The sequence below is a fragment of the Rousettus aegyptiacus genome, unplaced genomic scaffold (assembly GCF_014176215.1).
Source record: "Rousettus aegyptiacus isolate mRouAeg1 unplaced genomic scaffold, mRouAeg1.p scaffold_m13_p_17, whole genome shotgun sequence".
Lineage (NCBI taxonomy): Eukaryota > Metazoa > Chordata > Mammalia > Chiroptera > Pteropodidae > Rousettus > Rousettus aegyptiacus.
The window spans coordinates 27,707,018-27,723,055 of NW_023416292.1; the positions used below are offsets into that span (position 1 = coordinate 27,707,018).

The 16,038-nt window shown below is 38.3% G+C and overlaps 1 protein-coding gene and 2 pseudogenes across 2 annotated transcripts in view; all 3 read right to left on the reverse strand.

The window, feature by feature from the left end:
• Window positions 1-16,038, reverse strand: part of VPS45 (vacuolar protein sorting 45 homolog) — a 46,292-nt gene that overhangs the window by 2,608 nt on the left and 27,646 nt on the right. Inside the window, exon 14 of one of the 2 annotated variants that reach the window (XM_016122796.2) lies at window positions 13,295-13,426. In XM_016122796.2, coding sequence (XP_015978282.1) covers window positions 13,295-13,426 — 132 coding nt within the window. Of the gene's footprint in view, window positions 1-13,294; window positions 13,427-16,038 lie in introns of those variants that run through there. The other variant, XR_001594189.2, reaches the window with a different exon arrangement.
• On the reverse strand, window positions 5,275-5,390 carry LOC118613031 (annotated as a pseudogene).
• LOC118613057 lies at window positions 11,648-11,767 on the reverse strand (annotated as a pseudogene).

Sequence of the window (16,038 nt, forward strand, 5' to 3'; positions counted from 1 at the left end):
TCTGGTAAGGGACTAGAGACTAACACAAGATCTTAAATTTTAATCACCGAAGTAACTGAGTGAACAACTGTGTTCCTAAACCAAATTATACGTTGTAATAAAACTCTGTCTGTCTATCATCCTCTTCTTTTTTCACTATAGTCCACAGACAGAAATTACATGTGAGTTCCTTAACTACATCAAAGGGATCTAGAATCCATCTGAAGAGTGTCACAACGAAAGAAATGAGTACAATTTCTAGGAAGTAGGAACACAGAAAAAGACTTTCAGGAAAATAATGAGAAGACTCCAATATATCTGTCGTAATAGAGGAATAAGCTAATCACAGCCAAACTCTAAGCCGGAGACACTGGAATGTAGGAGTAGAAGAGAGAGGAGGGTAGGATGGAACCTTTAACACCTCAAAACACTGAAAACTCTCCTCTCACCGCCATGCTTCATTCCTCTTCGCTCTCGCACACCCCGGTCCCTTGGCCTGCGCCCTCCCCTGGCACTTCGCCCGGCGGGACGCTGCGTCTTTGAAAACCCAGGTCTACGGGATCACTCCTCCAGGGATTCATTTGCCTCCACGTCATTTCTGACATAAGCCTATGAGTTTTTTGAGGGTGCAAGCATTATTACACGAATACATTCTTTTTGTAAAAATTTAAAAATAGTATACACAGAACTCAAATCTTCCTTGATCTGTGTATCCGTAGTATAAAGCAGATGTTGAATTTTTTGCTGAATGAATACATGAATCAGATTCATATTTTTTAAAGAAGTTAAGACCCCAGCTTAAGTGTTACCTATCATGCTAAACTATTGCTAAACATCTGACACCAGTTTTAGCAGGAGCACGGACAAAGGCCAGCGTTCAACATCTATGTCTGAACCCCACACAGGGATCACCTTGCTCCTCGCCAGATGCACATTTTGCCCGCAAAGAAATTCTCGTTATTTCTCAGACGTGCGGGGTCTGTTCTCCTCCTTCCTGTCCTTAATTGTGCTGTTTTCTCACCCTTGACTGCTCTTTCTTCCTGCGGAAATCCAACTTATTCTTTAAGGTCTAGCTCGTACGCTGTCTCCTCTGGGAAGCATTTCCTGATTACTCTGTCAGAATTAATTATTTCTACTTGGGACACATTTTATTTAACTTACATACATCAGCACTTCTCAAACTTTTGTACCTAAAAACCCCTAACAACAAAAGAGAATGAATTTATTAATCTTGAGGGTATAGTCCAAATTGGTTTACCAGCTCACATCTTTCTTTGAGGTCTGGTATTTTGTTTTAAAAATGCATAACAATTTTGTTATTATTTCATAAAGGAACCTTTTAAATTTTGATAAACACATTTTAAGGTACTTATCAGTGAAATTATTTAATTCTACCCTTGCAAATCCCCCCAAACTACATGAAAAAGGACACTTCAGAAAAAGCGTCATGTTCATTTTGAGCTTTCGTGAGTCCCTGAGACTAACCGTGTCCTAATCTGAAGACACAAATTCGACTCCTCCATTGAACCGCAGGTCAGCGAAGACCAGGGCGTCTTCTTTTCTTTGTATTTTAGCCCCTGCCTTGTATAAAGCAGCTACTGAGTAAACATCGTCCCTCTTGCTCCCAAGCACTGTAATCATGACATTCTGTCACTATCCTTGACTCACACTTCTTGCCGCTCTTAGATAGAAACGATAGTAATGGTAAACAAAACAGACAACCAGCAACTCAAACGTCTACGGACAGGTGAGTGGAGAAGTCGGCTGGTGTGTCCACACGGTGGAATGTGACCCGGCACTGAAATGAAAAACCAGTGGACACGGTCACGTGGAACTATACAGATGAGTCTTAGAAACCAAGTTGAGTGAAAAAAGCGCACTATTTTCACAAAGGTCAAACATGAGCAAAATTAAATTATGCGCTGTTTAGAGATATACAGATAAGTGATAAAAATACAACCAGAGCAAGGGAACTAAACACAAAATTTCGGATCGTGGCCACCTGTTGTAGGGAGATAAGCGATATTAATTAGAAACACAGATAGAGCTGCGTTATTGGAAACTTTCCAGTTCTTGGGTTACTTTCTAGCATGTCACATATATTCTTTTATAAATATAAAATATCATAGTAAAATACAGTAAAGAAAATAAAAGCTGAATGGGTTTCTTTACTCTGGAGTTTCTCAGAATCTTTAACATGCTAATGTGAATTGTGACTTTCCAAGAGAAGAATACGGTATTTTCCAAACTTAGTTGCTATCTCCCCAAACAAAATTTCTATGGAGCAGACCTTGGGAAACACTGAATTAAGATATAAAATATTTCTTTGCTTATGACCAATTCTACTGAGGTTACTTTATGCTGTGGCACTTTCTTACAAACAATGTAACTGTCTATTAAAAAACGTAGCTGCTCTTCCCCAGTCCCCATCTCAACAGTGGATGCCTAATGTATGAAAAAAACAAAAACAAAAACAAAAAGCAAAGCAAAATATATGAGCAGGAGCCCCTGGCCCTATTTTCTCTCAGAGAGGAAATAGGACAAAACAGCAACCAATGGGATTCTGCATGTCTCCGGCCTCGTGCACATCGCTCGCCGGAGTGTCACGGAAGGAGAACGGAGTCCCCTCATCGTCCTCAGGTAAAAGGCTCACTGCTCAGGGACAGAGCTGCTGGCACGGTCAGTTACACAGAGGTCCTCTGGGAATGGAAACAGCTGTAGATGTACTTTCTCACCACTGGGAACATTCGAGACCACGTCCATTTGTCAGAGCACCCACAACCCTAGAAGTAGAATGGTGACCACCATAAAAAAAAAAAAAAACCCAAGAAGCAAAGCCCCAAATAACCTAAATGTAGCACGCCTGGATGCTGATGACCCTGTACACATCTATTAATTGCAGAGGTTCTGGCTCTGGGGGCTTCGAGGGGAGAATTTTAAGGAGCACAAATGGAAATTGAGGCACTAAATTTTTTCCTACTCATGGACCACAGAGGTCATCTGGCAGTAGTATTACCTTCATAGCAAATTTTATCACTGCCTCAGTATATTCCTACTTGGGATAGTAACATAATCCTGCTCCTGAATTATGTAAAAGTAAGAGTTTTCAAAAGAAGTGATTTGGAAGTATGGGTGACGACAGAGGTGGCGATGATGAACGTCCAAAGTCTTTTTTACATTTTCCCAAAAATGCAATAATAACGGCAGCAGCAAGTACCATTTATTGAGTGCTCACCCTGTGCCAAGTGCGCTTCTAAGTAGTTTGCATACATTACATCGCCTAATCATCACAGCAATGCCATGAAAGAGCTGTTATGATCTCCATTTTACATTGAGAAAACTGAGGCATGGAAAAGTTAAATAGTGTGCCTCATGTCATACAAGTAGACCCGGGGCAAAACCGGGACTTAAACAGGCAGCTGGCACTGGGGCCACCGCTCCTGACGACTGCGCTGCACTGCCTCCCAAAAGACCAAAGATGGTCAGAATGCGATTTATAAATAACGGGTCCCGTTCCAGCCCAGAAGCTCTAATGACAATCCGAGGGAAGGCACACATCGCTCAGCAGGGACAGAGGAATGGAAGTGCGGGCCTGTGCTGAGGCTGATCAACGCGACACTTCACTGTTTAATAATCCCGGTGCCATCACATTGACGACTTTTAAACATCTGTAGAACATTTTTTGTGATAATAAAAAACATAGAAATGTAGATAATGTAGGAAATAAAGAAGTAAACGAGTCACTTTTGCATCACTACACAGCGTTTCTGAGCTTTTCACTTTTTACTGTTTAACCCAACTAATCCTGAAACAAATATGCAGACTGTACGTGATCTTACATACGACACACAACAAGGCATATCTAGCAAACTTGCAGAACATTTTCCTAAAATGCAGCATTCTGGCTGCAGGAAATAGAAACCCATTTGAAGGAACTTAAGCAAAAGAAAAAAGTGCAGTGCACGGCACGGGCGAGGGGTGAGCGGGTCTGTCGCTGACCGACGTGAGGCGGTCAGCGCCTGGGAAGGGCCAGGGATCGGGGCTGGCGCTGCTCGGGAGGCAGACGGTGGCCACCTCGCTCCGCTCTCGTCTTTACTCCCGTCTCTCATCACTGGTCTCCTAGCGTCACGCTGCGTATGTGCTTCTCTTGTCTTTCTCTGCATCTGCGTTGAAGTAAAACCAGCCTTCTCCATACAAAGTGATGATTTTAATTTTAATTTATTTATTTCTTCTTATTATTTTTTAAAGCCTACAATACCTGGTCTTCCTAGGTGGTCTCCCATCCAAGCACTAACCAGGCCCGACCCTACGAATTGATGATTTTAAAATTTAAGTTATTTTTCCGAATCAGGAGTAGCCAACCTCAGTGTTGGCAAGGGCGGTGAGAGTGAAGGTATAAACTGGTGAAACTCTTCTGGCTGGCAAATTAGTAATTTAGCATCTTCCAAGCGTGGATACTCTCTGATGCAGCAATTTCCTGTTGACTTTGCTAGTGGTGCATGGAATCTAGGACCACGCAAATCTCAGCTTAATTAGATTCCGGCTTTCCACTTCCCTGTTATCTGACCCAAGGCAAACTACCTAATTTCTCCATGTTCCACTTTCTTTGAAAATATTACCTCTTGGTAAGATTAAATAAGATTATATATGTAATGAGGTCAGCAGACTGTCTGGCATGTTTCATGTGCTCAATTATTATCCCAAGTGAACAACTGGCCAAGTGTGTAAAGATGTATATAAAATGATGTTTATCATGGCACTGTTTATAAAAGTGAAAAATTATAAACATCAATATAAGCAATATTTGTTTTGTTCACCGCTGTGTATCTAGTCTCAGGAAAGCTCTTGGAACACAGCAGGTGCTCCATAAGCAGTTGCTGAGTGAACAACAAACTGGTTAAATAAACTGTGGCACGATCAGACGATAGAATGCTTTTCAGTTATTAAAAATAACATATACAAGTATTTTCATTGAAAGTACATATATAGTATAGTCCCTTTGTTTAAAAATATATGTGTATAAACGAACAGAAATAGGTCTAAGAGGCTATACACCAAGATATCGACTTTTCCTATGTTGGGATGACAGACATGTGGATGTTTTCATTATCTTCTTTTTGCTTAGCTGCATTTAAATTTTTTTCCTACAAGGATTATGCATTGATTAATAAAGAAAAGCTATTTTTAATTAAAAAATATATATATGTTTCAGTACACAAATAAATTGGAAGCAGGGGACACATCTAAATTTGAATCATGGTTAAATTCAAAATTTTTTCTTTTACTTATTATTTATGCATACAGCACCTGGTCTTCCTAGGTGGTCTCCCATCCAGGTACTAACCAGGCCCGACCCTGCTTAGCTTCTGAGATCAGACATCAGGCTTGTTCAGGGTGGCATGGCCATAGACCATAGACCATGGCTCCGCTGGGGCATAAACCCAGGACTTTCTGTATGTAAAGCAGACGTGCTAACCGCTACACTATGGAACCATGTCCATAAATTAAAAAATTGTTTAAAAAGCATCTTAATAGAGTTATTTGTTTATATACTTTTTTTCCCATTAGACGTTAAGATCCTTAAAGATACAGAATGTCTTCATCTTTCTAGCACCTTACACAGAACCTTAAGCATAATCACCTCTCACTAAATGCTTGTCAGTGACATGCAATGCATACACTTCATCGCAGCTCTTGAAATGGTGTCTAACACTTTGGTCGCGGGAGGAAAGTAAATGTCCCTCTCCCCTACTCAAAATCTCTACAAAGATGGGGCTGGCTTTCAGCAGTTTCCAGACTGATCCTGAAATGCCCATAAGTGAAGAGTGTCTCTTCTGGATTTCTCTTCCTTTGAAATGCAAATTCTGTCACAGGATCCTAATTTTCTGTAAATAATTCAGAGAACTAACTCGTGGTTACAGGAGAAGGTCCAAGTTTCTAGTGTTACTTGTTTAGGAAGAAATCTATAAAGTACCTGTTCATAATATCAATGAGTCCCCTCCCAGCTTTGAATTTATTTAGAAAAATTCAAAATGTCAACTGTTTTCTAAGCCCTAAACTGTACTCTTTATAAAAAACATTAATGTTACTGACGTATTTTGTCAGAATATGTTATTAACTACACTTAGGCATCATCTCAGATAGTGATAAAACTAACGGCTGTCACTAGTTAATAATATTTATTCAAAGAGCAACACTGTCTTAAATCTTATTAACTATCTTTGGATGACAAAAATCTAAAAATAAAACTAAATGATTCCTCACTTTTGTATTATTTTTTCTGTGCTTTGATTTACAGTATTTCCCAGCAGGCAGAAAACTTTGCAAATTGTCCATTTGGTAAAAACACATTTTTCCCACCTTACAAGTGACATTCTTAAGTAAGGGATTTTTAAAAATCATGGCTAAATATTCCTAAAATATTATTTTGACTGAGTGCTGAGGTGTCCAGAGACTGGAAAGTGACCATCTGAATTCAATTCCAGCTCAGCACTTACTAGCTCTGTAACTGGACAACATATTCTCTATACCTCAATTTCTTCATCTGAAAAATGAGGTTGATGATAAGAACAGAAATATCTACCTTATCAAGCTGTTAGGAGAATTAAATGAAATTGAATTAGTGAAACAGCACTATCTAACAGAAATGCAGAACGAGTCACATATGTGACTTGCTACGTAATTTAAAGCATTTTAATAACCACATTAAAAAAGGTAAAAAGAAATAGATAAAAGTAATTTTAATTAGCATACTGATTTAACCCATATATCTAAAACATTATCGGCTTAAAAAATCTATTAATGAAATATTTGACACTTTTGCGGTATCAAGGTTTTGCAATCTTACATATTTTTTATGCTGGTAGCATAGTCGAATTGCCCTGGCCCTGTCAGGTGCTCAGTAGCTACGTGGGGCCAGTGGCTGCAGGGGGGTCTCCTCTGCCAGGAGAACAACCCCGTCCTGTGGATCTTGGCCTCTCAGCTCACACCGCTAACGCAGAGTGCCAGCAGGGACTAGAACACTTTAATATTGATTAACTTGTGAGGTGATAAGCGAGCTAGCTCAAAATCTAAACCAAGATGCTCATTTATTTGCAAGGTAGGATCATGTGCATCAGAAACACAGCTAGAATAATGGCTCAGTCTACTGTAGGTGAGTAAATAATGGGTATAGTTCATTTAAACACATCTAGGGACTTGCGTTTTTACATTAACACGTTTATTTTAAACATTTAAGAGAAATAATACTTAAATCATATTAGCTTTGATAGCTAGGGTGATCCTGCTAAAATATGTCAGCTGTCACGGTTCTTCTCAAACTCTACAATACAGAAAACTTGTGCACGAATGCTTATAGCAGCATTATCTGTATAGCCAAATGGTGGAAGTAACTCAAATGTCCATCATTGACAAACGGATAAACTATGGCATATGCCAATGAAACATATTCAGCTGTAAAAAGGAATGAAGTATTGATATATGCTACAACATGGATGAACTTTGAAGGCACTATATTAAGTAAAAGAAGCCACTCACAACAGACTATATATTATGTGATTCCATTTATATGAAGTGTCCGGAACAAGGAAGTGTACACAGACAGAAAGTGATGAGTGGTCGCCCAGGGCTGTGGGGGTGAGGTGGAGGAGGATGCTTTCTGAGGCGATGAACATGTTCTAAAACTGGTGGTGATAGCTGAGCACATCTGTGAATACACTAAAAACCACTGAATCGTATACTTTAAAGGGGTAAATTGTATGATATGTGAATTCTACCACAATAAAGCTATTAAAAAACCCCTAAAACCCTACAATACTCCTTTACTCACAGTGCAAACTGATCCTCACGAAGTCCACGTGAGCCCCACGATCAGGCCCCAGATGCCCCCGCCAGCGGCTACCTCGACTCCCCTTCCCACTCACTCCGCTCCAGGCCCTCCAGCCTCCCTGGACCCGCTGCATGGTCCCGGCTCAGGACTCACCTCTTGGGCGCGGGATGCAGTTCCCCACCTGCTTGGCGCGCTCCCTCACCTCCTCCAAGTCTTCGTTCAGCTCTCTTCTGAATAAGGCCCTTCCCGACGCCACAGCGACTAGTGGACTCGCCCTGCTCCCTTCCACTGCCGCCTTCCCTCTGCCCTGCTCTGTCTTTTTCTCCCATCGCGTTTATCACCTTGATCCACTACCACACTTACTGATTAAGTTTATTGTTTGGTTCTGTCTGCATGAAAATATAAGCCTCGCAGGGGTTAGGATCTTTGTTTTATTCATGGAGGTATCCCACACTCAGTAAATATTTGAGGAATGAGTGAATTATCTATTGACTTTCTGCTATCCTCACCTGTTCAATAAATATTTATTCATCTAGTCTAGAACTCATAACTAGGCATCGTGACTTCTGACTGTTCCACAAAGATGCTGGCGAAAATATTTGTGGTGCTCTAGAATTCATGTCACATATAGTTCCTCGGAGTTGAAATCTGACTTATTTCCCCCTAACTGAGGATATAATATGACTAGTGAGACAACTAAAAAGGGAAGAAGTAAGCACCAAGAAGGAAGTAGTTCTTTATGAGCAAATACCGAGACGGGAGTGGCAGCGTGCACCCTGCGAGCCTGCGCGGACCCCGGGCACGTCACGGACTGACCGCTTGGCCAGGCGCCGCACACAGTCGGGCCCGCCAGGTGCATCACCCCGACCCTTTCCAGGGCAGCTCTTCTGCCTTCAAAACCCTGAAAGTTATGCCTTTAAAGAGAGCCCTGTAATCAGTTACTACCTTTTATTTCTTTGCATTTCATTATGCACAAAAGGAGAGGCGAAAGCAATAAAAAATTCACATTAAACTTTATATGGCTATGGAGAGAAAAGAAAATATTGACTGCCTCTATTTATTCAGAAGGTAATTTTATTAAGAATGTTGCTAAGGAGATAATTAGCTTCTGCAAAGTTCCTTGGTGTCTTTATAGCAAAAACACAACTTCTATTTGAAATAGTGTTTAAATCTAAACAAAGATAATCACAATTACACCTAATCAGAGCAGGCCTTCCCTACAGAAACAAATCATATAACTACAGGTGGCCTGTAGAACTCTGCTTTATTGTGACCAGTGCTTGAATCACGGAAAAATATTGTCACAAAAGAATTGTTTTAAAGAACTAAGATACTTAAAAAAGAGCAGCTTAAATTAAAACTGAATAGCAAATTGAATTTTAGATTCAACTATGTCTATTTCCTTTTACTCCAGGAGATACATATCTTCTGGCTTTCTGGCTTAGAGGGAGCTTACTTATATGCAGGCCCTATTCTCTCTCCAAAAATTACATTCATTTCAGGAGCTATACCGGAGAGGGAAGGAAATAATTTTCTATTCTTAATTTTTTGGTTTTGTTTACAACTAATGTTTTGTTTCAATTCACAGAAAAGGCAATCTCGGTGTACTGTACTTTAGAAATAGAAGATATACCCGGATGAAGGTAGTTAAAACTGCCATATGAGAAGGTAGGGTTCATGTAATTTTCTAGAATGCAGGAAGCCAATTTTGACCCTTCTATCTATTGCATTGTGTATCTTGCCCCCAATTCATAAACTAGTATGTGGTGGTGCTGGGCTGTGACAGCAGAATAAATCTGCAGTGATTTTGGATTTTATATAAGAGATCAGGGAAATCGAGTGACCTGTATCCCAGAAATATTTTGCAACAGGCATTTCTCACTCTGAGATAGCAGCTGCTAAATCAGCATATTATACTCCCAGCTACGAGATAACTTTAAAGTTCATGTAATGTCATTTTATACACTCCCAAGATCATAACCGCAGCGACACTTCCATTTCTGGAATTAAGGCAGACTAGATAAAGTGAAAATCCTTTTGCAATAAAACACAGAAATGCTGGATTAAAAAAAAAAATGACAGACATCCTTTTAAGTGAATGACTAACCTTTTAAGAAAGGAAGGGAAGTCTCCAAGAGCCATTACAAAAAGGGGACCAAAACTTAGGTTGATAAGTATAAACTGATGCTGTGATTACCCAATATGTATGTGCCAATGTTCACTGACAAGGGCATTGTATTTGACCAGCTACAGAGGGTCAAGAGGCGTAGGCCTCAGTAAGAATGGGAATTAGAGTGGAGACCCCTGCATAATGTAAAGGTGCTCACTGAACAGGTGTACTAGTAAATGAAAAGTTTTCTGTCTGCACACGGAGGTAACAAGGAAACTTGAAAATAAAATGACACTGACTCTGCATGGTTCAGGAATCCTTTAGTACAGAAATTAACATTAAAAAGTAGTTCTAAACTGATAACACTCTTTAGTACCTACTCTAAATGAAAGGAAAACTATGCAGAAGAGATATATCTTCAACTTTCGCCCCTCACGAGTCCCATAGATAAAACCTTGTTTAAGATAACTCATAATTCAAAATTACAGAACACATGTAAGTACGAGTTTTGAAATTAAAAATGGAATGGACAAATTAAACAGATTAGATGTAGCTGAAGAAAGAATTATTGAACTAGAATACTGATCTGAAAAAATTAAATAGAAGGCAGCATGAAGGTAGCATGGATAATATAAAAGAGAGGTTAAAAGCATAAAGGTAGTTGAAGGCCTAATATATAACTTATAAGCGTTCAAGAAGGAGAGAACAGAGGAAATGTAAAAGAGGCAATATTCAAAGAAATGATTGGAAAATTTCCTGAAATTATGCCAAACATGAATTTTCATACCGAATAGCATAAATAAAAGTAAATCCACATTTAGATACATAATACTAAAATAAGAACATCAAAGACAAAAAGATAATCCTAAAAATAGAAAAGAAAACTTTACATACAAATGAAAAACAATTATATTGAGAGTAGACTTCTTAAAAGCAACAATTAAAAATAGTATTGCATTGTCTTCTGACTTTTAAGTGGTGAGAAAAACCTATCAACCTGGAATTCTAAAATTAGCTACACTAAGATATTTTTAGATAAAAATATCAAGTTGACCAGTAATTGAAAGAACCGCTAAAGAATGTTCTTTATAAACTGATGGTTGGCAGATGGGAAGGGGGTTAGGGGGATGGATGAAAATGTGGAAGGGATTAAGATGTCCAAATCGCCAGTTATAAAACAGTCCCAGAAATTGTAAAGTACAGTATAGGGAATATAGTCAATAATATTGTAATAACTGTGTATGGTATCAGATGGGTATTAGACTTACCAGGGTGATGTGTGTGGTGATTACACAGATGTATTCACTTTGTGATATTTCATTAAGCTGTCTGCTTATTTTCTGTATGTAATGAGATATGTACGTATACATAATATATTTTTTAAGTTATAAAAGTAAACTACAGCATAGTTTATACCTAAATAAAATTTTGATAGATTATAAAGATACAACTTTAGAGATAATTATATCTAAAGACATAACTTTAGATAGATATCTAAAGTCCTAAAAATAACAGAAAAAATGGATATTGATATTGATATAATCTTTTTAAGCATGACACCAAAGGCAGAAATCACCAGTAGCCCTGACTACATAAAAGCAGAAAATAAAATAAAGCTTTTACACAACAAAACACTGACTAATATAAAACAAAAACATCAAATAGAGGAAAAGGACTTGTAAATTATAGAACAGACAAATGGTCAATATATATATATATATTTTTTTTAACGCTCACAGCACCTGGTCTTCCTATCTGGTCTCCCATCCAAGTACTAACCAGGCCCGACCCTGCTTAGCTTTCCAAGATCGGATGAGATCGGGCACGTTCATGGTGGCGTGGCTGTAGATCAATATTTTTAGTTACATAGATATAATTCTTAAAAATTATTAGAAAAAAAAGGAATATCACAATTACAAAATGGGCAAAGGCTATGAACTAGTAATTGATAAAAGAAATATATAAATAGCCAGTGAACTCTGGAAACCAACAAAGAGGTTAAGTAATTTGCCTAAATTCACAAAAATAGTAAAAAGGAAAGTTAGGATTTCGAACCCAGGCAATCTTTCTCTTCAATTAATATTTGTTTAATGAATGAGATTCTATGTTTAACACTAAGAGATTTACATAATAGACTACAAAATGCAGGTTGTAAAACAGAATGTACACTGAGATCTCTTTCTGCCCATATACTCGTATAAATGTTTGCACAGTCGTAGGTAAAAAGGTCTGAAAAGATCAAAATGTAACAAACTTTCAGATTATGGGAGAATTTTTTGGTTTTTATACTTTCTGAATTAAAGAATTTTCAGAATGAGTATATATTAGTTCCATAATAAAGAGGAAAAATTATGTGAAAAAGCCAAATAATAATACAAATTTAAAAAGACACAAACATGTCCAATGACTCCCAATGTACCTGTGTATGCACAGCTTGGCACGGATCTCACAGGGTCCCGAAACAGTGAATTCAGTTATGCATGGTTCTCTAGTCCTCTCCTCCTCTGCCCTTCCTACCTTCAGCTTCCAAATTAAACTTTCTAAAATACTGTGATCCTCTTGTAATTTTATTGCTTAAATGGTTTCAATTATTCCTGTGTTCTTCGGAAGAAAGCAGAAATTCCACAGCCTGGAATTGAAGGCCTTCCGCAGTTACGGCATTCAATCAGCCGTTTCACTTACCAGACACATTCCAGTTAGTTGACCGTTGGCTGTTCTTCTTCTATATGTACTGCCTACAGCTTCCCATAGCAGTTCGTATGTGGTTAACTCTGCTAGAATGTGCTCGTCCTCCGTATGCCCATTTTCTACCCAAGGCTCAACTTACACATGATCTTCTCCCTGAAACATGTGCTAATTTCTCTTGGCCACTCCGAGAATCCGTTGCTCTTTTATCTGACTCTCCAGGCCCTTATTTCATTATTATTATTATTATTATTATTATTATTATTTTATGTTCTATCTTTCCTAATAGAGACAATGACTTATTCAAGGTAGGATTTTAATCTTATTCATCTTTGTATTCTTCTTACTAAATACCTATTGAATGAATGTAATTAATCAATAAAATAGAAAAACTCAGTACCATTACGTTTGCAAAGTGCCAGTGTGTGGCAGTTAGATTTCTCCTTCTCAGAACATAGGAATCACAAATTGTTAACAGTGCAGGCAGGTCACTCTTCGAGTCTCTGACCTGAGTGAAACTTATGGAGTAGAGACCCTTTGTCTCACACAAACTCTCCATTACTCTATGAAACAATGTATTTTGGTCTTCAGCAATTTGGTCAGCATTGACCTCACTTTTCCTACGTAAAGGGAACGTAAGCTTCACTCTCTGGGGAGGGGGACAGAGCGCAGGACTGAGCGCTCGCCCTTACCTTTCGGTGTTGTGCACTGTGGTTCCTCCCAGGACAGTCCTCACTCCAGGAGTGGCGCGGTTCAGGTTATAAACCGTTAGAGCTTCTTCATAGGTGGCCCCTCCAATGACAAACACAATGATGTCCTGAGGTCTGCAATAATGAAGACATTTAATATCATAGGATAAGGGGGCAAAAGGCAAAGACTTGTTACTGTTATATATAGTTTTAATGTCTAAATCTTTCTTTTTTGGTGGAGGAAGCATAATTAAAGCAGAACAGAATAAAAGGTTTAAAAAAAGTTTTTAATTATCTGAAATTGGCAGGAAACAGAGCAGGAAATGCTGAATAGTGATTTGCTTTCTGTTTATGAGCGGATGTCTCATAATTTCTGTGCTGTGGATTTCAGAATAGCACAATAGCGTTTGCTGGAACCAAATGTAGAAATAGTCTTTTATATTCAAGAGGCTGCAGAGTACTTCACTGGGACATGATATCAACACAGCAGTAATTTATGCTTGTACTACATACACATCCCTTTTCATGTATGAGCCCTTTGTCAAATATTTAGTACAGTGTCATTACAATGGCTGCTGTCCAGGGACCTCAAAGTCCTGATATATTTGGATATCCCCTAACAAGGAACTAGAGACATTTAGTATTTTGAGTGTAATAAAGAATGGGGCACAGAAACTAATACGCTTCTAGGAACTCCACCTCTTTTTAAAATCTTTGTTCTTGAATCCTTTGATAAATCAAGAAAAACCAAGATAAAACATGGAAACAAACAACAAACCCACGAATGTCATTTTGATACTGGATATGCTGACACATCGGCTCAGTCACCAGCCTCATTTGGGTAGCACTGTGTAGTTTTACTGTGTTTCAATCTTTATCAAAATGGCTTCATAACAAAAGTGATAGGTCCTCCTCTTAGCTTCTTTTGTAGATATCAACAAGGAGATCATATTTTTTTTCAAAATCGTTAAACTTTGCTTTGTTTTTCTTTTCTCATGCCATCAAGAGAAGATACAATTACTTAGTAGGCAATTAATTTTGTTAAATCACTTATTGGACATTATTTAAAATTACATCAAGCAGAATCATCCATTTTGGAGGTTGCAGCACAAACTAAATAGAAACATCTTTAATTAAGAGATAGATATACTTATGTATAAATCATGAAAAAACATCTACATTTCCTTTCTGTTTGTCTCTCTGTCTCTTTCTAAAACACCTTAAAGGAATTAACTGAGAGAATACGTTCTTGTTGGACTTCTTGGAAACAGAATCAGATACTAATACTATTTAAAAAGGTTCAGATAATGTCTGAATTGCAGCGATACCCAATGAAAGGCTCCCAATGCAGAAGATGTGGTATTTTGCAATTAATTAGGTGGAGTCAATTATGACATTTCTATGGAACCTGGAACTTAAAAATCATGCCTCTGAAACACTAAATTTACTTTTTAAGACAATAAGTTTCATTCAAGACTACCCACCCAAAACAATGCATTTAGCATCACAATGCTTTAAGAGTTACATACCATCTTATATTCTACAAACATTTTTTTGTTATTTTAAAATATACTGTTTTTGACTAGATAAATGTTTGGGCATGGTATAAAATACAGAGGGGTATACCGTAAAAAAGTAAGTTTCCTCCATCCACTTGTACCCAAGCTTCTCCCTAGAGGTAAACGCTATTTCCTGTCTCATATGTATCCTTTTGGAGATATTACCTATGTTTGTGTATATATATGTGTATGTAAATATACACACACGGAAGCATTTTATGTACACTGTTCTGCTCCTGACCCTTATCTTGGCTATACTGGTGGATATCACCAAGTGGCTCCACAGATGTCACTCCACCAGTAATTCAGGAAAATGTCTATTTCTCCACATTCTTAGCACCATGTCCTTATCAAGGCTTCTGTTCCTTCTAACTGAGTAAGTTGATCGCTTGCTCTTCTTCGATATACTTTCTTCACTTGGTTTCCAAAGGACATCACATTCGTGGTTTTCTTCCTACTTTGTTCGTTGCTATTTCTCAGTGTCACCTCACCTCCCTGACCTCTTGAAAGTGGAGTGCCCAGAGCCCAGGCATTTGTCCTTCTTTCTTCTTGATCTACATGCACTCCCTAGATCTACTCTGGTCAGTGTAGTAGCCACGAGCCACATGTGGCTACTTAAATTAAAATAAAATTTAAAAATGCAGTCCCTCAGGAGAACTAGCCACATTTCAAGTGCTAACAGTCACATGTAGCTATATGTACTAGATAGCACAGATATAGCACACTTCTATCATTGTAGGAAGTTTTATGGAATAGCCCTTCCTTAGATTATCTCGCACATTCCGTGGTTTTAAATACAGTTGACCTTGAACAACAGGTTTGAACTGCACAAGTCCACGTACGTGCAGATTTTTTTCAATGAATACTGTAAATGTATTTTCTCATCTTTATGGTTTTCTTAATAACATTTTCTTTTGTCTAAGTTACTTTATTGCAAGAATATAGTATATATAATACATGTAACGAAATCTGTGTTGGCCGTCTATGTTATCGGGAAGGCTATTTAGTAGTTAGGTTTTTGGGGAAACAAAAGTTAAACACAGAGTTCTGGCAGGGAGGGGTTGGAGTCAGCCCTAACCCCTGCATTGTTCAAGGGTCAACTGAACACCTATCTGCTGATGACTTCCAAATTTCCATCTCCAGGCCAGACCGCTCTTCTAAATGCTAGACTTAAATATCTGTCTACTT